The 24,821-nt window shown below is 40.1% G+C and overlaps 1 protein-coding gene across 1 annotated transcript in view; it reads right to left on the bottom strand.

Annotated features, from left to right (window-relative positions):
• Positions 1-18,506, bottom strand: part of RIGI (RNA sensor RIG-I) — a 43,929-nt gene extending 25,423 nt beyond the window's left edge. Inside the window, 8 exon segments of the mRNA XM_061199146.1 lie at positions 2,169-2,427; positions 3,005-3,158; positions 3,910-4,008; positions 5,485-5,607; positions 6,646-6,793; positions 8,135-8,316; positions 12,160-12,294; positions 18,341-18,506. Of these exon segments, the coding sequence (XP_061055129.1) occupies positions 2,169-2,427; positions 3,005-3,158; positions 3,910-4,008; positions 5,485-5,607; positions 6,646-6,793; positions 8,135-8,316; positions 12,160-12,294; positions 18,341-18,446 (1,206 nt within the window). The 5' untranslated portion in view covers positions 18,447-18,506.
• Positions 18,507-24,821: the final 6,315 nt, after the last annotated feature.

Below are 24,821 nucleotides of genomic sequence, written 5' to 3' on the forward strand. Positions count from 1 at the left end.
AAACTAACTTCAGATAAAGAGCAAGAACGTTATTTTTTTTTTTTTCTGACATTCTCCATGACATCAAAAATGGAAAAGTCCCCATTAGGCAAAGCACTGAATAAATGCAGGAGTCACTACTCAGCAGCTAAACACAAATCAGCATAGAAGCCAAGAGAGAAAACCCTTTCAAGGCAGGACTTTTCTTTACCCTTGTTTCCCCCATGATGTGTAGAACAACATACTGAAAAGGAAAAGGACTAAAATCAGACACGCTTGCATTCCAATCTCAGCCATGTCACACTGTCTGTGTGTCCTTGGACAAGTATCTTCAGCTGTCTGTAAAGCTGGGAAACAACAGCCATTTAAAATGGTAGCTGTGGGACTTCCCTGGCGGTCCAGTGGTTACAACTCCATGCTTCCAATGCAGGGGGCATGGGTTCGATCCCTGGTCGGGGAACTAAGATCCCACATGCTGTGTGGTGCGGCTAAAAAATAAAAAACTTAAAAAAAAAAAAATGGTAGCTGTGTGACATAGAGAATCGACTTGTGGTTGCCAAGGGGGAGGGGGAGTGGGAAAGGGATGGATTGGGAGTTTGGGATTAGCAGATGCAAACTATTATATATAGAATGGATAAACAACAAGGTCCTACTATATAGCACAGGGAACTATATTCAATATCCTGTGATAAACCATAATGGAAAAGAATATTAAAAAGGATGTATATCTATGTATAACTGAATCACTTTGCTGTACAGCAGAAATTAACACAACATTGTAAATCAACTATACTTCAATTTTTAAAAAATGGCAGCTCTGTGAATTCAGTAAGATAATGTTTGTAAAGAATTTAGTTTAATGGTCTCCTAATAAATATTTATTCCTTCCTCTCATAGCCACTCAAAAATTGAATGACTGAATCATTCAATCAAGCAAGGAATCTAGTTAACTACCAATTTTATTCTAGAAGAAAAATCTGTAAGAAATGTGATTTCTACTGAATTTTGTCTATGGGCACCATACTGAATTTCTTTTAACCTGTGCTTCCTAAACGGGTAATTATTAAGGTTAGAGAACATAACTCAAATGTAAGATCAGTAAACCATAGTCATGGTTTCCAACCTCATTTGGCCCCAATATGACCAGGCGATTCTTCTGCGTTCCTCTCAGTTCTGTCTCCCATTTCAAATCCTCTCCGTACACCCTGAGCTCCCTCCTCCATTCCCATCTTGATTATCCTCAGTGAACGATCTCTCTCTCCTACATTCGAGAGAAAAGAGAGGTTATACGCCAGGGAATCCCTACCCTTCCTGCCTCCATCTATTCTCTGTCTTGACTCTTCTCAGCCACTCCTCTCAGATGACACCAAAAATGGTCTTTCATCTGCTCTCCTGTACTAATGCATCTACTTGCCTACCTATCCCATACCCTCTGGTCTCTCCTGGAATCTTGTTCTGTCAGTCATTCCCTCTCTCCCATCCTGCCTCACCAGCTGCTATTCACTACTTCACGCTCTGCACTCAGGCAATATCAAGAACCTCAATATTCTTGGGAATTCCCTGGCAGTCCAGTGGTTAGGACTCAGCACTTTCACTGCCGTGGCCCAGGTTCAATCCCCAGTCAGGGAACTAAGATCCTGCAAGCCGTGCAGTGCGGCCAAAGGAAAAAAAAAGAACTTCAAGCTTCTTGAGCACCCCATGCTCTTTCATAACTCTCTGCCTCTGGACATACAGTAGCCTTTACTGAAAACCATCTAGCTATCTACCTTGTAAACTCTTGTTAGTTTTTGCCTATCCTAATTTCTATTAGGTCTTGCCTTACTTTCATAGCACATTTAGGATCTCTGTCATTTCTGTTCTGTACCACTCTATCATGTGCCATCACCATAAATTATAACATAATTCTCACATATTTTGCTCCCCACAAAACTTAAGCCGTTTGTGGGCAAGGACTATGTCTTTTTATATTTATACCCTAGCGCCTAGCACAGTGCATGACACATGGAGGCACCTAATCAATTTTGAATTGATTAGGTACCTAATTTTGAATCAATCAAAATTAACAAATGAGTTGTACAATGTGCACTCAGGATCTCAGAAGGACATCCTCAATATGGCCACAAGGGTAAATAAACAGGATTTAGGAAGGTTAGAACTCTTCTGAGAAATCCATCTGACTTTAGAGATACCTGGGGCAGTGAGTCTGAAGATCCTCCAAGTTTCTGATCTAGATAATTAAACATGATCATGTTATAAGGATGATGTTTACTAGTGTCATGGCATTCATCAAATATCATCAAAGTAAAGACAGAGAGTGATGGAATCGTCCCATTGTTAAGGCTGTTCACAAGAATCTGTGGAGTTAAAATCATGATGTCATTGTTCTCAACAGTCTGTTCCACTGAGACACTGTCACATGTTACTCCAGAAATGCCTCCAACTTTGTACCTGGAAAATGACAGAAATTTCCTATTACCAACCATGATGTTAATGAGGAACCACAAAGATATGAAATACCAGGTCAGAACATCGAGGGATTAAATTCTCCCTAAGTCCAAAAGGAACAGATCTGGAGAAAAGTTAAGTGCCAGCACAAAGCCTGACACATAGTAAGTGATCAATAAATGTAAGCTAGGAAGAATTGCTAGTAGAATATATTCCATGTGGCACCTGCAGATACAGAGGGCTGACTGTAATTCTTGTAAGCCACTGAGAAAGAAAATAGTAAGGAAAAGAGTAATATTAAATAAATTATAAAATCATTAAAAAGTTAAATGTGCCATTTAAATATAAAATTTATCTTAAGTCACTTACTCACTCTACAAGAGCTAATCAAAGGAATTTAGGATTTCAGGTCTATCTAACAAAAAAGACTTGAATCCATGAAGGAACTACATCTAGATTATATAAAAGTTTAATCTACTATAAATTTTTTGAATTATGGTTTTCCAAAAGCAACACAAAGCAGAAAACACATCAGTTACATGAAGCTAGAGAAAAAGAAGCTGGACCAACTTATACCTACCCAAGTCTTTCAAAATACTTTGAGAACACAGATTTCTGCTGCTCATACACTGGGAGTTGAATAGCAAAAAAGACAACTTTCCCCTTTTGTCCTTGTGGAAATTTTTTAAGATGATGTTCACATATAAGAAGTGAAACAAAGGTTTTTCCACAACCTTTTAACATATAAAGAGAAAGACAACATGTAACTAATAGTATACTAAAATACTTCTGTAGAAAGGTCATTATTTTAGGCTCCCCTAAACCCACTGAGCTGACTAGTAAATTGGTGATGTGGGCAGGTTAACAACTGCAGAATTTACACTATGACTGAAAAACCAAGCTACGTCCTAGTTAACATGCATTCAGACAGTCAGGGCCTGCAGGAAGCTAAACGAGGGCATTTTTCGGGGGCTTCCCTGGTGGCGCAGTAGTTGAGAATCTGCCTGCCAATGAGGGGGACATGGGTTCAAGCCCTGGTCCGGGAAGATCCCACATGCCGCGGAGCAACTAAGCCCGTGCGTCACAACTACTGAGCCTGCGCTCTAGAGCCCACGTGCCACAGCTACTGAAGCCGGCACGCCTAGAGCCCGTGTTCCGCAACAAGAGAAGCCACCACAATGAGAAGCCCGCGCACCACAACGAAGAGTAGTCCCCGCTCGCCTCAACTAGAGAAAGCCCGCGCGCAGCAACGAAGACCCAACGCAGCCAAAAATAAATAAATAAATAAATAAAAGAGGGCATTTTTCTTTCCTTCCTCATGTTCCTTAAAATACCTTGAGACTATATTAATAGAATGGTTGTCTCAAAAGACAAATGGAACAATCAAAAAACTGAAACTTGCCCATTGTGTCCCAGTGTTCAATAAAGGGGAAAAAAGGAAGCAAATAGAGAAACAAGCTATATCAGTAATGGCAACTGGCTTACCAGTAGGAGCACATATTATTGTGTATTTTCCTTTCTGAGCAGGTAAAGCAAGCTCTAGTTGGTAATTTCTTGGCTTCAATGGGCTGTAAGTATGAGGCACTTCTGTAAAACAAAAGAAACTAAGTTACCAAACAGTGACTGCTCTGAGGAATCAAGGCAACAGGTATTGCCCAACAGACAAGAATTCTGTCTCTAGAAAGAAAGGCCTCATTCAAGAAAGTTTAGAATCCTTGTCTCTAATTAACCATTCCAGCTTCTGCACTGATTTGAAGTACAGAATTCTCCCCCAATGACAAAGTACCAATGGCAAAAAGGAAAAAAAAAAAAAAACCCACAAAGATTTCTTTCTGAAACAATCATGGAAGCCTAATAAGGAGAAACTAAACCAAGAATGGCCTAATTCAGGGCAAGACAGATGGCCACCAGTTAAAGGAAATGCTGTATGAGACAAAACAACCGCAAACCCCTCCAAGATCTTTGAAAAACACCTAACTGTGAATACTGAACTCCCAAAGTGATCTCTTATTGACGAACAACCATGCTTTGTAATTCTGCAGGCTCTCACATGGTATTCTCTCTTCATAGAATCAGAAGTTTTAAAAAATAATCAGAGGCTTTTCTCACTAACAGATAAGCATACAGAATATTAAGAGCTAGAAAAGACCTTGGGAATCATCTATTGAGTCCAACCTACCCATTTTAAAGAAAATGGGAATTTCTAAAAGGTTAAGTGAGTTCACTAAGGACCTTTACATGTCAGAAAAAATGAAAGCAATTTACATTCATTGATTTTATTCTGGAATAACAAAAAATGTGTATCATTCGGTTACAGAAGTAATCTATAAATTTTCACCTTATGTTGTTATCCCCAAATCACATCTTTCTTCTAACACTATTCATTATCGATCCTAATTGTTTCCCTGATGCCCTTTTATAAATAACTCTTTACTATGGCTTATTATGCAACTTTCTGGTCTCCTCATGAAAATATGCTTCAAGAAACATAAAGTGGGCCTTATAGGGCCATAGCTAACTTATGTGAGAATTAGAGAAAGGAGCCCCTTTTGGAGGACACAGCCCCTCAGTGCATTGTTTGCCAAACAACACAGGCTGGATCTCAGCCCCACTCAACCTCTCAGCTCCACACATCTGTGCAGGGCACACACTTCATCAACATACACTGCAGCCCTGAGATCTTGAGAGGAAATTGAGCAAGTGACTCACAAAGAGTAGAAGTATTTCTTTAGAAAGCAGGGCTGATTTTGGATTTCACAGACATTGAGTTTCTGGGAGGACTCTATTTACATTTTCAATGTATACATGCAAATACTTAGTGATAAAAGACGACAAAAAAAGAAGGAAAAAAAAGGAAGAAGCTAGCAATAGCTATGGAAGGGAGAGAATGACATTTCTAATTACAGAGAAAGTATCCATTTTAATATAAAGTCTCTTTTCTTTCTTACTTTTCCTTAAATACCTTTTCATTAGGCTATGACTTTTGGCACTGCAAAACATGACCCCACACAAAATACCTAAAGAGCATCATTATGGAAAAGAACAAACGGTGCTGAGTACCTGAAGAAGGGCATGAATTCTGACTAAGATTCTGGTTTTCTGGTTCTTCCCTGTAGAAAATCTGTACATCCAAAGTTTTCATTTCATCATCCTCAAGATCTTTCATTTTGACGTCTTTTGCACCTTTATGAGACCAAAACACATCTTAGAATCTTTACATTATTTGATTACGATCTTGATGGTGAAAGCCCTACAAAGAGATCATAATACAAAAATTTTAAACTTCCATTAAGATTTCTCACAACTACTCCCTCCACCTTTTAAAACAACCAAAGGAATCTTTTTGATTTCAAATTGAAATCTCAATTTGGAGTTTGAACTCCAGCGTCATTTAGAACTTTATTATTCAAAGTGTGAAACATGGACCAGCAACTTCTTTAGGCGCTTGTTAGAAATGCAGAATCTTAAGCCCCGAATGAATCAGAATCTGCACTTTAGCAAGCTCCCCCGTGATTTACAATCAAACCAAAGAGAAGCACGATTTAGCAGACACTCATGTCTTCCATTCCTGACCCGACCCAAGAAATCAGATGTGTATTTAGACAGATAATTTCTGGAACAATTTGTGATCTTAAAGAAGCCTACAAAAGGCTAAAACCAGACACTCAGATGGTTTACCAAACTCAGCCTTTAAAATAATGCTCTGAGAAGATGTTATTAGCTTCAGGAAGCCAAATGATGGCTCAGATACTTAATCACAACAGATTCTTTTTTCCAATCCTGTTCTAGTTCAGTTCCAGATGGCTTCCAGGCAAGAGAACCAGGCAATGTCCATCATGATTCTACTCTGAAAAGGGGGTGAGTCCTGGAGTTTGAACCTTTAACTCTAGAATTTTCAAGCTATTTCTCTGATAATCTAAACCCAGACGGCGAGCTCAGACTCTGCCTTACCCAAATGCTTTGGGCAGGATGGGCTAATTCTGGATGAGAGTGGTTTGTTAGGGGTTATATACAACCTAACTAATTCTGTAGATTAAAAAACAACCCACCTTCCAGAACTCAATTTCATGCTGGTCTCTCACTAGAGATGTAGCCATGAGTATTTGCAGGGGAAAATGCCTCTGACAGTGAGAGAAAAACAGGCAGGACTGAAGGAAGCCCTAAGTAGAACTATGAGGAAGGGCATGTTTTCAGACCCTCCCACCCTTCCAAATATCCTACCTTTCTCTACCATCCACAGTTCACTGAACTTGCTCTCTTCTTTCTCCAATGCAAGTTTCAAAGTTTTGGGCCAGTTCTCCTTGTCTGATCTGAGAAGGCATTCAACCATTTTCTCAGCACCTGCCATCAGCCCCTTGATGGAACAAATCTAAGCAAGACAAATGCAGTTGATTGATCAAGTTCAAAAGTTTTCATTTTATGAGTTTTTACTGAAGAAATATCAATTCAAGTACTATCTGATTTAAAATCATTGTGTACTTTGGTTCATTAGGTCTCCTTCATGACCGTTCTTGCCCCATCCAACTCAATCTTTTAAGACACCCTTTCCTTCATCCTTGTCCCTCTACATGTGATATCAACATGTCAAGCCATGTGTTCTTACCTCCTCTGAGATGTTATATGTATCATCATCAGCTATATTAGGAAGACAATGAACCTATTTGACACCCACTCAAAATATGGGTATATTGGCATAGGTGTATTTGGAAGGATATGACAAAATATTAACAAATGCTTTTTTCTGGGTAGTGGGACTTACATGACTTTTATTATTAATCACAATAATCAAAATTTATTGAGCACTTATTATTATGTGCCAGGGATATGTAAGCACTTTACATATATTATCTCATTCAATTCCTATAAAAATACCATATTAATAATGTACTATTATTATTTCTATTTTATACAGAGGCTTAGAGAAACTAAATAACTTGCCTAAGATCACACCACTAATAAGTGGTTGAGCTTGGATTAACAAAATTTATTTGTGTCCAGAGCCTGAACACTTAACCGCTGGAGTCCATAGCCTTTTTTCTTTTTTCCCTTTTTCTTTTTTTAATTAATAATTTATTTATTTATTTATTTATTGGCTGTGTTGGGTCTTCGTTGCAGCAAGTGGGCTTTTCTCTAGTTGCGGCGAGCGGGGGCTACTCTTCGTTGCGGTGCACGGGCTTCTCATTGCAGTGGCTTCTCTTGTTGTGGAGCACGGGCTCTAGGCGCGCGGGCTTCAGTAGTTGTGGCACACGGGCTCAGTAGTTGTGGTTCGCGGGCCCTAGAGCGCAGGCTCAGTAGTTGTGGCACACGGGCTTAGTTGCTCATGGCATGTGGGATCTTCCCGGACCAGGGCTTGAACCCGTGTCCCCTGCATTGGCAGGCGGATTCTTAACCACTGCGCCACCAGGGAAGCCCCCTTTTTTCTTTTTATTTGCTAAACTGTTTGGTTGTATTTAAGTTTGCATAAAATATTATTCCCAAAAGTAATAAAATAATTTTATCTGAAAATAGGGCAAACCTGAAAAAAATCTGTGACACAAAAATTACTCAAATCACAATTAAAAGTACTCTTCTAGGTAATTATGCCTTAGATTTGAGGACTTTCGTAGATTTCAATGACCTTGCTCAGGTCTAAAATAGCATAGAAAATAGAAGACATTCCCCATGTTCAAATTTTTCCCCCAAATTCAATATTTAATATTAATTAAAATACCTGAATAATTTCTTCACATTCCTGATTAATTAAACGTTCAGATATTTCAGGAAGGATACCTTTTGGATAGATCGTGGATTTAAATTCTGGTTGTAAACGCTTTAAAAGTAATCTATACTCCTCCAACCTTTCAATTTTTTGGAAATCCCAACTTTCAATGGCATCATAAAGTCCAGAATAACCTGAAAAGTAGGAAGAAAATGGGGCTTTTAGAACACCAACTAAAAAATACTTTGAGATTAATATCATAGAAATCATGTTTGAATATTCAGTGAGAGAACTGAAAACATATCTGTAAATCACCTCCATTATTTATGATCTTTCAAAAAGAAAATTCAGTATCCATTTTAGGCACCCCACATTTCAGGTCCTCTAACAACGTTTACCATCTCTTAGGAGAAAGTACTAAGGATAAATTTGAAGTCTTACATTTGGTCTCAGTATGAAATCTTCTTTCCAAGGTACCCCATGGACTTCACCTCAGCCTCTGATTTGCCTTTCAAATGAGTCCAACCGTCATGCTATTAAGTATCTCCTCAGTGCAAAGTAGTAAAAACGGCAAAAAGAAATAGAAATTTTAATTCCTGCCCCTCAGGGGCTTACCTCCTACATTATTCCAAGAAAAGAATAGTAAGTATAATGAGAAATTTGAGGGGAAAAAATTATTTTCAACTGTAATAATCCAAGAATGCTTGGCCCTAAGATTCTCTTAGCAGAATAACCAGGCTTGTCTGACTATAAGGCCCACACTCTTTTCATTAGGCTATAAAGACTATAAACAAAAAATGAGTATAGATGAACCTACTACCAGACTTAAGAACTAGAATATTCCAGTACCTTTGTGGGTGTATGCCTCCTCTCTCCCACCCTTCTATCTTCCTGCAAAGATACCACCATCCTGTATTTGATTTATCACTCTTGATTTTTTTTTTGAATAGTTGTATGGCTTATGTTCAGTTCCCTATACAATACACATTTAGTTTAAGCTTGTTTGAAACTTTATAATTATATGCTACTAAATGCAATTTTCTCTGACTTTTTAAAAAGTTTAATATTACATTTCTAAGTTTCACCTGTGTTGTCGTCTGTAGCTATGTTCGTACATTTTCATTGCAGTATAATAGACTCTTATGAATATCATAAAATTTATTTATCCATTCTCCTCTTGAAGGATACTGGGGTTGCTTCCAGTTTTGTTTGTTTGCTTGCTTGTTTTTGGCATCACAAATTGATTATACTATGAACATTCTTATATGTGTATTCTGGAATATATGTGTTAAGAGTTTTTCTAGGGCATATATCAATACTTAAGAGTGAAACTGCTGGACAGAAGGATACAGGAGAGTTGAACCATACAAGATGATGACAATTGTTTTTCAAAACAGTTGTAGCATTTACACTCCCTATTGTGATCCTTAAGATTTCCCATTATTAAAAATCCTCTTCAGGGCTTCCCTGGTGGCGCAGTGGTTGAGAGTCTGCCTGCCAATGCAGGGGACACGGGTTCGAGCCCTGGTCTGGGAAGATCCCACATGCCGCGGAGCAGCTGGGCCCGTGAGCCGCAATTACTGAGCCTGCGCGTCTGGAACCTGTGCTCCGCAACAAGAGAGGCCGCAATAGTGAGAGGCCTGCGCACTGCGATGAAGAGTGGCCCCCGCTTGCCACAACTAGAGAAAGCCCTCGCACAGAAACGAAGACCCAACACAGCCATAAATAAATAAATAAATAAATATTTAAAAAAAAAAAAATCCTCTTCAAAACTTCACACTGTTGGACTTCTTAAATTTTGCTATCTAGCACTTATAAAATGCTATCTCATTGTGTTCCTAATTTACAATTTCCTAATTGCTAACTGGACTGAGAATCTTTTCATATGTCTATTAACCTTTCATGCTCCCTATTCTTTGAAGTGTCAGTTCACATCTTTTGCCTTGTAAATGTTTTCTTTCTTTTTCTAATTGATTTTGAAGCCTTTTAAATATATTATGGATACTAATTCTTTGGTGATTATATATTTTGAAAATACCCTCTCCCAGTTTGTCGCTTGTTTTTTCACTTTCTGTATAGTGTTTTTTGATAAACAGATGTTCTTAATTTTAATGTCATCAAATTTATCAATCTTTTATAGTTAATGCTTTAATGTCTTATCTCATAAATCCTGCCATATCCCAAGGTCATAAAAATGCTCTTCTGTATTCTTTTCTAAAATTGTAAAAATTTTGTAAAGCCCCTATCACCATGTCTAGCACTCAGTAAATAGTAACTACTATTTATAAAGCAGAAGGATTATATCCACTTTTCCATTCTTTTGTTCTTACAGTTAACAATAAATGTTGGCTATTATAATCAGAGGTTAATAGGTACCACTGAGAGTCAGTGTGGTATAGTAAAATAAGCACAGAATCTGAATTCAAATCCCAGCTCTGCCCTTACAGGCTATAATCACAACAATTCACAATCTGTGAGCCTCAATTCCCTATCTGTAAGACGGTAACGAAAACAGTACCTACATCCCAGAGTTACGAGAATCAAATGAGATAATCCATTTAAAGGACTTGGCATGCAGTAAGTCCTTATTATACCATGCCCAAATCTGTCTATCCACTCATTACTCCTGACTGCAGTAATCAACATGATTGAGTGCCTAGGAATGATATTGGTACGGCCTATGAAAAATTCTATTAGAAGTCTAGGTTAGTCATTTCTACCCAATTCACACAAATATTTTGCTGTTTATAATTCCCTGAATGGAAACTTGGATCCTTTTACTATATGGTCCCATCTAACCATAATTTCTGTGTTTGCAAATCTCACCATATGCCTGTTTATTTAAAAAGAAAAAAAATAAAATAAAATTGTTAAAATTTTGCCATTAAGAAGAATTAAGTCTTTAATTATTTTGATTTATTGTGTGTGTGCAAGTGGGTGTGTGTGCATGGAGTGAGGTAAGGAATACAAATTTACTTGTACCCACGTGGATACGAAAGTTAGGGTTTGCCTGGTTTTTAACATTATCCTGTTTAAAATGGCCCATTGTAATTTATCAAAAAGCCCCTCCTTTCCGAGTGATCCCCCTTTCCCAGTGATCTTCAATACATCGGGTTTCTATAAATATATGAGTCTGATTGAAGGCTCTCTATTCTATTTCATTGGTCAGTTGTTCAATGCCAGGACCAGCATTACACTGTGTCAATGCCTATGGCTTTTAATAAATCTTGATATCTAGAAAGGGAAACCCCAACCTACTTAATTCTTCTTCTTTAGGGGTGTATTGACTATTCTTGGGTCATAATTCTTCCACACACATTTTAGAATTAGCCTGTCAAGTTCATGAAAAAGCATGCGGGATTTTTGTTTAGAATTGTATTGAATATATAGATCAATGTAGATCAACATAGATCAATGTATACTACATTGATACTTTTATGGTATCAAGTCTTCCTCTCCACGTGCATAGGTATATACCTCCACTTAGCTAGGACTCCTTTTTTGGGGGGGCCATGCCGCACGGCTTGCAGGATCTCAGTTCCCCAACCAGGGATTGAATCCAGGCCATGGCAGTGAAAGAACAGAATCCTAACCACTAGACTACCAGGGAACTCCCTAGGACTTCTTTAATATTTTTCAATAAACTTTTATCATTTTCTCCATTCAGACTCTATACATCTTTTGCTAGGTTTATTCCTAAATATAACTTTTGTTACTGTTATAAATGGTATTTCATTTTGGATTACATTTTCAATTTTTTCCAGTGGGTGGAAATACAACTAATTTTTGTATACTGATCTAACATCCAATAAACTTGCTAAACTGTCCCGTTAGTTATAATAATCTCTCTGTAGATTCTTTTGGATATTTTAGGTAGACAATTATAGCATCTGCCTGAAAATAGTCTTTATATTGCCTTAGACTAACAGACATGAACTAAATGTGGATACTTATAAATTAATAGTATTTCACTTTTACAGGATTTTGAAACAGTTGAGTGATATACTCTGATTTGTGAGTAAAAAGAATGAACTAACCTGCTTGGTCAAGGGCATCCAAAAAGCCACAGAACCAGCTTTCCTCCTGGAGCTCCAGCAGGAACTGGAGAAAAAGTGAGGCAGCCTCCATTGGGCCCTTGTTGTTTTTCTCAGCCTGAATATGCTGCACCTCATCTACAAACAGAAGCAAGAGTGACATCAAACTGCAGAAACTAATCATTGGAAGTAAAACTATTAATCATTGGAAGGGTTGGTTGTCAGACCTTCTCAAATGGGGCTGGGGAGTATAACAAATCACAGCAACGAAAGGAAGTGCAGGAAGGCAGCAAGTTCTCTGCCCAGGCCAATCACGCCCATTCTTGACCAACCCTCCCTCCCATCCTTTTTGGAAACTTCTCAATAGTTTGTTGTGGAAGTCTGGGAACACGCTGGAGGGCAGTCCTTAAGAAAAGGAGTTTCTTAAAGATGTTTGCAAGAGTCTCCCCATAGCAAGGGAGAAGTCAGGGTAGCACTGGGTTAGGTGGAAGAACAAAGCCTTCTTCTAACATTTTGATAGCTTCTTGTTCAAAAGTCTAAATTAATTACAGGACTAAAAGAGTGTGAGGCTAGGACCACTCATGTCATCAGTAACAATTACAGTGGACACAGCAAGCAGAGTTAGAATAAACAGAGATACTTTCATGGTCCTTTTTCCAGGCTTTTGCTAAGACGTGTAAAAAAATTAATAAACACAAATCTCAATTAAATAGAGTCAGGAAACCAGAAGGGGGCGCTCTCATGCCCTGTGAACATAGCAGAGCCCAAGAGGAAGAAGACAGACTCTTCTTTCCTGGCAACGACTCAGCCAATGAAAAGCCATGGACTCTTTGTTTACTACAGCCCTCCCAGCCTCCTTTCCTCTCTATAAAAGTGTTCTCCTTCCTTTGCCCTGCAGGGACTTGCACATGGCTGCCATGGTTGCAGACCCCAGATTGCAATTCTCTGCTGACCCTGAAAAAACCCATCTTTGCTGGAGAAATATCTGGCAGTCTATTTATTTCAGGTCAACAGACAGTAGGAAATATAACAGAAAAGCGAAAGCAAAAGAAGCTAAAGAGAAACACAGTGAGGTCAGGTAACAGAAAACTCCACCAACCAGCTGGTGGTCATACTGATTTTGTACACTAACTCCACGTCTGCGCTGGTGACCAAACCTTTGCCTTCGCATGACCTGACATTTGATAATTTTCCATTTTTTCCCCATTGTCAGTGGAATGTAAATTCCAATGGAGTAAGCCAGTTGTCTGGCTGCTTAACCTATGTATTTTCAGAGTTTAGAAGAAGACCTAGTACTTAATATACACCTAACAAAGGTATGCTGAATGAATGAAAGAGGAAAGAATGCATTCCTTCTTTGCAACACTAAAACAAACGCTTTTTTATTTTTTTTAATTTATTTATTTATTTATTTATTTTTGGCTGTGTTGGGTCTTCGTTTCTGTGCGAGGGCTTTCTCCAGTTGCGGCAAGTGGGTGCCACTCTTCATCACGGTGCGCAGGCCTCTCACTATCGCGGCCTCTCTTGTTGCGGAGCACAGGCTCCAGACGCGCAGGCTCAGTAATTGTGGCTCACGGGCCTAGTTGCTCCGCGGCATGTGGGATCTTCCCAGACCAGGGCTCGAACCCGTGTCCCCTGCATTAGCAGGCAGACTCTCAACCACTGCGCCACCAGGGAAACCCCAACAGACCCTTTTAAAGTGTAAAATTCTTCAATAGTTTTTAGAGTTTTAAATCTAATTTTAGTGCCTTTTCATCACTGTAAAAATCTTGTACCCATTAGCAGTCATCCCCATTTCCCCTCCCCCTAGCCCCAGGTAACCACTAATATTCTTGGGTCTCTATGGATTTGCCGGTTTGGGACATTTCATATGAATGGAATCATATAATATGTGGTCCTTGTGGTCCTTCACTTAGCATAATGTTTTCAATGTTCATCTATTGTATATCATTTAACATTCAGTTCTTTTCCTTGCTAAATAATATGTCATTGTACGGATACACCACATTTTGTCTATCCATTCATCAGTTAATGGGCATTTAGGTTGTTTCTACATGTTGTCTTTTATGAATAGTAATGCTATGAACATTCATGTACAAGTTTTTGTGTGGACATATGTATTCATTTCTCTTGAGTATACACCTAGGCATGAGATTGCTGGGTCCTGTGGTAACTCCATGTTTAACACCGTAAGGAATTGCCAACCTGTTATCCAAAGGAGCTGCACCATTTTACAGTCCTACCAGAAATGTATGAGGATTCCAATTTCTATACATGCTTGCCAACACTTTTTACTATCTTTTTGATTTTAGCCATCTATATTAGTTTCCTGTGTCTGCAGTAACAAATTACCACAAACTGGGTGGCTTAAAACAATAGAAACTTATTTTCTCACAGTTCTGGAGGCCAGAGTCTGAAACCAAGGTGCTGGCAGGGCCACACTCTCCCTGAAGGCCTTAAGGGACAAGGCATTCCTTGCCTCTTCCAGATTCTGGTGGCTGTTGGCATTCCTTGGCTTGCGGCCACATCACTCCACTCTTTGCCTCTTTCTTCACATTACCTTCCCCTCTGTTTGTCTGGCAGCCGCATCACTACAATCTCTGCCTCTGCCTTCACATGCCATTCTCTTTGTTCCTCTATGTCTTCACATGGCTGTCTTCTTAGGAGGACACCAATCACATTTGATCAGGAGCCCAACCTACTCCAGGATGACCTCATCTTAACTAATTACCTCTGTAAAGATCCTATTTCCAAATAAGGTCACATTCTGAAGCCTGGGTTAGGACCTCAATGTATCTTTTTGGGGGGATAATTCAATCCATAACAGTAACCTATCTTGTCACCTATCCCAGCATCCTTGGGCACACAACCCTTTGCAATAGTTAATCCTTTTCCTAAACCTAGTCCTTACAGCTGGGTTCTTGCTCCCAGGCTTCGCTGCTGTTTGTTCTTCCGCTAGACATGGTACCTACGAGCCATTACAGATAGTCCACATGGAGGTCCAGATTCGTCTAGTCACAACTGAGACCTTCCCAGGTAAACTGCCTCGCCATATCCTGGGCAGTTTAGTTTTACTCTGCACATGGTTGGGCCCACTGTGATGCTGCCTGGCCCCAATATCTGCTGCTACTAGGTAGTGTTACTTTCCTCAAAAGCACTGGGAGTTCAATGCATGGAAACTCACATTTTTGGCAGGCAGTATCTCTCACTCCTTTTGCCATCCTGGCCACTCTGTAATGCTATCCTCAGCTCCCCAAGGCAGAATTTCTTGGTCTTTCCCTGTGCTTTCTCAGTTAATTTACATGCCTCTGACTGGAGCGCTGATACTGCATAGTATACAGTAATCATTTGGGGGCCTGTCTTCTCCCTTAGACCGTGACCATGAGTATGTTGTACTCATTTTATCTGCATCTTTGTCTTCTAATCATCAACAAAGTGCCCGGCTCATGCATGTGTCCAGAATATGTTACTGAAGGAATGGACAAATGCTTAGAATATTGCCCACCAGCACCCTTCCAGGATAAGGGTTAGTCTTGACTCCAAAGGGATATTGCAAAAAATCTGTAGCCCACACCCAGGTCTACCTTGAAACATCCTGGATAACTTGTGAATAAGCAAAGCCTTGAGGTACCCCAGTAACCAAACAAGCTCTCCAGAAGAAACATGGCTGCAGTGCTCCTTTCGCAAGAGGCAAATCATGCACAATATCCAACATGTGGAGAGAAGGATTATAGTAAGAGATAGTGGATGTTGCTAGTGTAATTTAAACATATTGGTGTGTGTGTGTATGGGGAATGTATGGGCATAAGGAGAGTATGGATAAGCTCCCACTGCCTTCTAATGAGGGCAAAAAAAATAAGTCTAAAAGCTTCTATCCAGCCATAATGCTCTTTAGTGTCTGTGCTCCTTCACTGAATCCTGATGATAAAATATATTTGTCACAGTTAAGGTTAACCAATAGAATCCAGAGCTTCCAAAGCAGCCAAGAAAAAAAAAAAAAAATAGGGGATAGAGAACTTTATCAATCTAACAGAAAACAGAAAGAGATGGGGAGAAAGCAGAGTTTATGTGATAAAATATAAAGAAATAAACAGGAAAGATGTAAACCAACTAAATGAAAACAGCTGCCTCCAGGGAAGGGCTCGAAATAAAAACTCTATGGTATCGTTAACAGTCAAAAATAAGAAAATATTATACAGTGTTCTTCAGCCTGCTTTTCTAACTTACCTTTTGGTATTTTTATTGTGATTGTATTGTAACTATAAATTAAAACGAATATATATTAAAAGCTATCCCACTTATGTGCTCCCTTAGCACACTACGGTTTTCCATCAAAGCACTCACCACACTTTATTACCATTGTTCTGTTACCTGCCTTCACATGTGCACTCTAATCCCTTAGGGCAGGAACCATTTCTATGGAGCTCACCAGTGGACCCTCAGTTCCTAACAGGATGCTTCCTATTAGGTAATATGTGTTAATTGTCTCCAATGCTAGCCTAATGCCTAACACACCTTAACTGGGGTTAAGTTGCTGGTAATTGAATCAATACATGAGTGCATGAAAGAATGGGATTCCTAGCATTGTTAGGGTTTCACTCATCCCAAGGATTTCTAGAAGAGACAGATGTCTTGCATGGCTTACATTCTTCAAGGGCCCAAGCTACTCTTTTGTTACTTTTCTCTGAGCACAACTAGAAAGTAGGGGTCTATTTGTGTTGGTGGCATTCTTTCACTACTCACTCCACAACCTGTGCTTTGGTTTTGCACAGCAATTAGCACTCAAGTTACCTGTCTGCTTTAATGCAATTTCCAAAAACCGCCTCACATCAGGAAAGCTACGTAGGCACTTGGAGCAGATTCCTTCTCTCATCTCAACCCTTCCAGGCACCACCTCCCTTCTCTTCTCCCCAAGCGTCTGCTCACCTCTGCCACAAAGCACTTCAATACAAATTTGTAAAATGGCCATTATCCATCATCAAGGGACTTATAAACCACATGGAAACACCTGAACTGAAGCCTAAAGCCATTCACTCCAGGGAGTCTTGCTCCTCTCATAATTCAAAAAGATTCATGCACCCCAGTGTTCACAGCAGCACTATTTACAATAGCCAAGACATGGAAGAAACCTAAATGTCCACTGACAGAGGAATGGATAAAGAAGATGTAGTACATGTATACAATGGAATATTACTCAGCTATAAAAAAGAATGAAATAATGCCATTTGCAGCAACATGGATGGACCTAGAGATTATCATACTAAGTGAAGTAAATCAGACAGAGACAAATACCATATGATACCACTTATATGTGGAATTTTAAAAAGTGATACAAATGAACTTATTGACAAAACAGAAACAGACTCACGGACTTCGAAAAGAAACTTATGGTTACCAAAGGGGAACCCTAGGGGAGAGGGATAAATTAGGAGTCTGGGATTAATGTATACACACTACTACATGTAAAATAGATCATCAACAAGCACCTACTGTATAGCACAGGGAACTCTACTCAATATTCTGTAATAACCTATATGGGAAAAGAATCTGAAAAAGAATGGATATATGTATATGTATAACTGAATCACTTTGCTGTACACCTGAAACTAATACAACACTGTAAATCAACTATACCCCAATATAAAATAAAAATTAAATTTAAAAAAAGTTTCCAGTTATTTGGTAGTGCAAATAAGATCCAGATCCGGCAGAGTAAGCCTCAACTTCCTTTGAGTTCTGACAGCACTTTGCAATCATTTGTGTACTTCTGTCCGCAACCGTCTCCCATCTCCAAACCCTTGGACTTTAAAGTATTTTAAGGAAGGGCTTGTATGTTATTCTGAATCTCTGATGTCAGCCCAAAGACAAACACAGTAGACGCTAAGTATTAGTAGAAATAAATGAAATGGACAGCGACTTGTTTCCCCAGCTTTAAATCTAAATAGATGTGCACCCCTAAGCAAGTCATTTCACCTCGCTGGGACTCAGTTTCCCCATCTGGGTCTCCAAGTGCTCCTCAAACTCTGACAATCTCTAGTCTAAAACGCTGTGGAGATCTTGCCACAAACCCGGTGGTCCCAGCAAGCTACCTGTATTGATTGAAAGACCGGGGAAAAGCAAGGCGGAAATAAGTCCTGAACTGTTTTCTTGCCCCAAGGGGCAAGCGCCGCTGGGAACCACTCACCGTCCCTAAACCAGGGGGTCACGTAGCTCAGGATGTAGGTAGAGTCCACGATGTTCCTGACATGGTCCCGGAAGGCGTGCAGACTCTGCCGCTGCTCTGCGGTCATGCCGGCGGCTCCGCTCCCCGCGAGGTCCTCGCCTCGCCTGCGCTCCGCTCCCTGCGCTCAGCTCCCAAGAAAGCCCCGCGAGCCGGGAGGGATTGTCCAAGAAAAGCACCCAGCGCCGAGAGGCGCAGCTGCAGGGAAGCCAGGACTGCCAAGGAAAAATCGAAACTGCAATCAGGTGGGGGAGGCGGGGGCCGCCCAGTCTCCGCTCGCTCAGGTCCCCTGCGCGTTTTCGTTTCCTCTGGCTGCCGGGCCCGCCCACCCGCGGGCGCACGCTGATCCAGAGGGACCCAAGAGGACCCCTGCGAATTGCTTTCTGATGTTCATTTTATTCATCTTACTTTCTATTTTGCTTTTACAGCGGTAAAATTTAGTTAAAATAAAATGCACAGATTTTAATTTACAATTCTGAGTTTTAGAAAATGTATGCGGGTGTAACCACCTTCCCCAGGTTGTGTGGGTCCTGTGGCCAAGTGTCTTAACTTTACAGGGAACTGTCACCTGTCTTCCAAAATGGCCGTCCCATGGTCCCTTCCCTCCTGGAGTGTGAGACAGCTCCAGGTGATGCACATCCTGGAAATACACGCGTCGGTCAGTTTTTTTGTTCGCTTGCTTGGTTTGGTTTGGTTTTTTGCCAGGTGTGAAATGGTGCATTATTGTCAAATATATGTACTCCAGATATCTTCTCCCAGTCTGTGACTTATCATTTCATTTTCTTCAAGGTGTCTTTTCAACACAAATCTATTTTGGTGCAGTCTAATTTATAGGGTTTTAAAAAATTTTGTTTACTGCCTTTTGTGTCCTCTTTAGTAAATCTTTGCCTACTCCAAGGTCATAAATATGTTCTGTGTTTTCTTTAAGAGTCTTTGTGCTTTTAGCTTTGACGTTTAGGTTATGACCATCTCAAATTAATTTTGTTGTGGTGTGAGGCAGAGGTCAAGGTTTCATTTTATTCCTGTACTTCCAATTGTTCCACAGTTTCATTTGTTGAAAACTCTTCCTTCTTCCATTGAATGGCCTCTGGCACCTCTGTCAAAAAAAACAGTTGACTGTATGTGTGCAGGTCTATTTCTAACTCTATTCTGATCCACTTATCTAGTTGCTGATACTGCTTTATTCTTCTTTGTAAAGATTATATTGACTATTCTGGGATTTTGACTATATTAGGATTTTGATCAGAATTACATTGAACCTACAGATGAACTTGAGAAGTGACATTTTTAACAATGTCAAGCCTTCGAACTCATGAACGTAAATTTTCATTTATTTAGGTCTTTAATTTCCCTCAGCAATATTTTATAGTTTTAAGAGTACAGATCTTCTACATATCTGTTAAATTTATTCTTAACTATTTTATGTTCTTTGATGCTACTGTAAATTGAATTGTTTTTAAAGTTTCATTTTCAAATTGTTTGTTGCTGGTATATAGAATTCACTAATTCACTTATTAGTTCTAGTGATTATTCTATAGATTTCTTAAAAATCTCTAGGTGAACAATCATGTCATTTTTGAATACATGGTTTTTACTTCTTTTCCAATGCTTATGCCTTTTATTTTACTTCCTTTCCTTATGGCACCTCCTATGGCTTCCAACAGAAAGTTGAATAAAACTGGTGAGAATTGACACCCTTATTACTTGTCTCAGCAGGGAAACAATGTTTCACTTTAATTACAAAGTTTGTAACAGAGAAGAACAAACCTGACTCCATATTGAATCTATTCCTTTAGCTCTAACCTTTGTGCTCTGTTGCCTGTGCTTAGTCATGCTGGCTCTGCACCAAGGGCTCCTCAAACTCAAAAGAATATTGCCTCCGGCCTGAAATATACAGGATAGCCCATTCTCAAGGCTCTGACCTTTAACGGTATAACACTTTTCCATTCATATAAAGATTAAAAGTTGCAGAACAGAGAATAACATTTGTCTTGTTGGAGGTTTATAGGAACATGTGAACAGACCTACCTTGACAGCTGCAAGAAGAAAGGATTCCTGCACCAAGAAGTCTGCAGCAACCAGCCACACCCCCTCCCATTTTAGTATAAAAGAAGCCTGAATTCTGACTCAGGCAAGATGGTACTTTGGTACACTAGTCCGCCGTCTTCACAGTCCACTGGCTTTCCGAATAAAGTCGCTATTCCTTGCCCCAACACCTCATCTCTTGATTTATTGGCCTGTCGTTCGGTAAGCAGTACAAGCTTGGACCTGGTAAACAAGTTGGCTGTTGTTTTTTCGTAGATGCCCTTTATCAGATTGTTTTCTTGTATTCCTAGTTTGCTCAGAGTTTTTATCATGAATCGGTGTTGAATTTCTCAAATGTTTTTTTCTGTATCTATTGAGGTGATCATATATTCTGTTAACATACTAAACATTGATATTTATTTGTTTATTTATTTTGGCTGTGTTGGGTCTTTGTTGCTATGTGCCGGCTTTCTTTCTAGTTGTGGCGAGCGGGGGCTACTCTTTGTGGTGGTGCGTGGGCTTCTCATTGCGGTGGCCTCTCTTGTTGTGGAGCACGGGCTCTAGGCACGCGGGCTTCAGGAGTTGTGGCACGTGGGCTCAGTAGTTGTGGCTCGCAGGCTCTAGAGCACAGGCTCAGTAGTTGTGACGCACGGGCTTAGTTGCTCCACGGCATGTGGTTTCTTCCCGTAGCAGGGCTCGAACCCGTGTCCCCTGCATTAGCAGGTGGATTCTTAACCACTGCGCCACCAGGGAAGCCCCACTGATTGGTTTTGAATATTAAACCAACCTAGAACTCTTGGGATAAATCCCAATTTCTCTTCCTCCCCCCACCCATATATGTGTACACATAGTGGTTGCTCTGTTGTTCACAACATGCATCTTTAATTTATATCAGTCTACTTTTTTTTTTTAATTTTTTTTAATAAATTTATTTATTTTATTTTTGCGTTGGGTCTTTGTTGCTGTGCACGGGCTTTCTCTAGTTGCGGCGAGCAGGGGCTACTCTTGGTTGCAGTGCGCGGGCTTCTTATTGCGGTGGCTTCTCGTTGCGGAGCACGGGCTCTAAGCATGCGGGTTTCAGTAGTTGTGGCTCGCGGGCTCTAGAGTGCAGGCTCAGTAGTTGTGGCGCACGGGCTTAGTTGCTCCATTGCATGTGGGATCTTCCCGGACCAGGGCTCGAACCCGTGTCCCCTGCATTGGCAGGTGGATTCTTAACCCCTGTGCCACCAGGGAAGCCCCTATATCAGTCTACTTATAATCAATATGATAAGATCAAGTAAATATAAAGTAAAAGTATAAGATCCTTGCAACCATGTAATGCCATCCACCCCAGCCCATCATTTGTGCTATTGTCCTTTTACTCTTCTATATATTATAAACCACATAATACAATGTTATAAGCTTTATTGTAAAAAGTCAGCTGTCTTTTAAATAAAATAAGAAAATGAGAGTCTTTTCTATTTTCCTGTGCTTTTTACCATTTCTGATGCTATTCATTCCCATTTGTAGATACTTGTTTCTTTCCATCTGATGTCACTTCCCTTCTGGCTCCTCCAATATGTTGTTTAGGCTTCCAGTGAATTTTTCATTTCAAGTATTATTTTGAAAAGTTCTAAGAGTTCTACTGGTTTTTTCTACTTTCAATTTCTCAGCTGAGAAACTCTGTGTTCATTATAGCTATCTTCTCTTTAAGTTCATGTATATATTTCTAATAGCGTCTTTAAAGTCTTTGTCTGCTAATTCCATCATGTGGATTATCTCACAGCATGTTTTTTTTTTTAATTCTTTTAAATTAATTAATTTATTTTTGGCTGTGTTGGGTCTTCATTTCTGTGCGAGGGCTTTCTCTAGTTGTGGCGAGCAGGGGCCACTCTTCATCGCGGTGCGCGGGCCTCTCACTGTCGCGGCCTCTCTTGTTGCGGAGCACAGGCTCCAGACGCGCAGGCTCAGTAGTTGTGGCTCACGGGCCTAGTTGCTCCGTGGCATGTGGGATCTTCCCAGACCAGGGCTCGAACCCGTCTCCCCTGCATTGGCAGGCAGATTCTCAACCACTGCACCACCAGGGAAGCCCCTCACAGCATGTTTCTGTAACTGTTTTTTCTCTTGCCTATGGATTCCTTCACATGTCTAATAATTTTTATTTTACACTGGACATTACAGATATGCTGTAGAATCTCTGAATTCTATTATTTTCTCTGGAGAGTGTTGCTTTTTGTTCTAGCATGCTAACTTACCAGCTATTCATTTTGAAATTACAGAGGCCTTGTTTCACACATTGGGGTGGGTTTCACACATCTGTTAAAGTTTTATCTTTAATGAAAGATGACTCCCTTATTCAGGGGTATAGTCTTTTCTGCTAAGGCAGGGCCCTGAGGGGTTTCAAGTGAAAAGCCCTACATGTTTCCACTGCCTTTCCAAGTTGGTGGGACTCAGACTCCAAATTCTGCCTTCCCTTCCCAGCTGAGATATCTGTTGAGCTTTTCCAGCCTTCCAGCTATTGCTTACCTGGGCCCCTTGGATTCTCCCCTGCATGTATACATCTCAAGGACAGCTAAGGATTTGAGTGAAGGTTATATACGAATTCTAGGGGTCCCCCTTTGTGTTTCCTTTCTTTCAGAATTTTCCCCCTCAGTATCGTCACTTTGGCAGCCCCAGGGTTCATCTTCTAATTCAATGCCTGTGATTTTCTGCAAACCTCCATGTGGACTGGGGGGGAACCCTTAGAAGAAAAGCCAAATAAATGCAGTTCTCATGCAGTACAGTTCCTGTCTTTCAGTAGTCTAATTCCCTCTAGTTTCTGCCTTTTGATTTTTTTTCAGTGCCTTCAAGTACTTGTTCTTTATATTTTGTCCATTTTTATCACTGTTATACAAGCTATTCTGCCACTAGTTGGGTTTAGATTTTTAACTGAGAAAAAGAAATCAGATCCAAAATTCCTTAAAAAAAAAAAAAAAAGACACGCTTCCTTTTATGCTACCGGTAGGAAACAACAGAGCTTTGAATAACAGTGGATTTATTAAACATCAACAATTAGAGTGTAGAATCTCAAAGAACTGAAGTCCCAGAGATAGAGTCATGTGATAGATTTGTACGTAAAATCTGACCAAGGTTGGGGAAGAAGGGAAGTGTCACAGAATGGTGAGAAGAAAGGGTTCAGCAGACTCTCTACCTCACCTGGGCATTACTTCATCCAATGCATTTACAGAGTATCTACTGTATGTCAGGTATTGTGAAAAGAACTGGGTACCTGGAGATATGTGAAAAACAGTCTCCCTCAGAAGCTTAGAGTCTGATTGGAGGAGGGAGCAGACAATAAAGATGTAAAAGTATAAACAATTAAGAAATTGCCAAATGTGAAGTAATACAAAGAAAGCAAGTAGAGTCATGAGATGGAAAATAATGGACATTGGAAAAAACTATTTTAATACAATGGTAAGAGAATATTTTTCTGAGTAGGTCACATTTCAGCTGAATCTTTAAGAATGAGAAGGCATCAACTATTCAAAAAAAGCCAGGACGGGGGATTCCATGCAGGGGGACAGAAACAGAAATAGGTCAAAAAGAAAAAGTGAAAGACACTTGTAGCTGGAACTTCAAGAACAAGGGGTAAGTGGTAGGCAGTGCTGCTGAAGAGGTAAACGGGGCCTTGTAATACAAGGAATGAAGTGCACTGGGAACACCTTGCAGGGTTTTAAGCAAAAAATAACATAGTCTCATCACATTTTTTGAAAGAACTCTCTGGCTCCTACACAGAACGAGTAGTTCAGTTGGGAGGTGACACAAGTAGGAGATGATGAGGGCTTAGATAAGGACAGTGGCAGTGGGAGTAGAAGAAGAGATATATTTTAGTGATAGGATTGCGTGAACGGCAGCAGAAAAGAAGAGGAAAAAGAATCAAGGCTACAGTCCAGGTATCTGGTTTGAATGACTGTGAAAATGGTAGCACCATGACTAAAATGGAGAAGTTAAGCTTAGAGCTTATGACATTCTAGTGTGGGAGTCAGATAAGAAAGTATTGGTAGATTTCAGGTAGCAGTAAGGGCAATGAGGAGAAATAAAGCAGGATAAGGGAATAAAGAGTAACGGGGGCTGCTTCTACTACATGAGTTGATCAGGGAAGACACAAACGAAGTGAGGGCATGCCAACTGGGTGAAGAGCATTCCACTCAAAAAAAAGAGAAGGTGCCAAGGCGGGAAGGCAGTAGTGAACTGGGTCCGCAAAAGAAAAGGAGGTACGCAGGGCTGTGGGGTGGAATGGGTTGGGGAGAGGGAAGACAGAGGTGGCCAAGGCCGTTCACGTAAAGCCTGACAGACTTATCAAGATAAGGACAACGGTTTTGATCCTAAATATGCTGGGGTACCACTGCAGGATTTTGAGAGGGAGAACAGAAAATAAACTGCAAGGGGGAAGGGGGAAGCA

This window comes from Eubalaena glacialis, chromosome 9 (genome assembly GCF_028564815.1).
Source record: "Eubalaena glacialis isolate mEubGla1 chromosome 9, mEubGla1.1.hap2.+ XY, whole genome shotgun sequence".
Lineage (NCBI taxonomy): Eukaryota > Metazoa > Chordata > Mammalia > Artiodactyla > Balaenidae > Eubalaena > Eubalaena glacialis.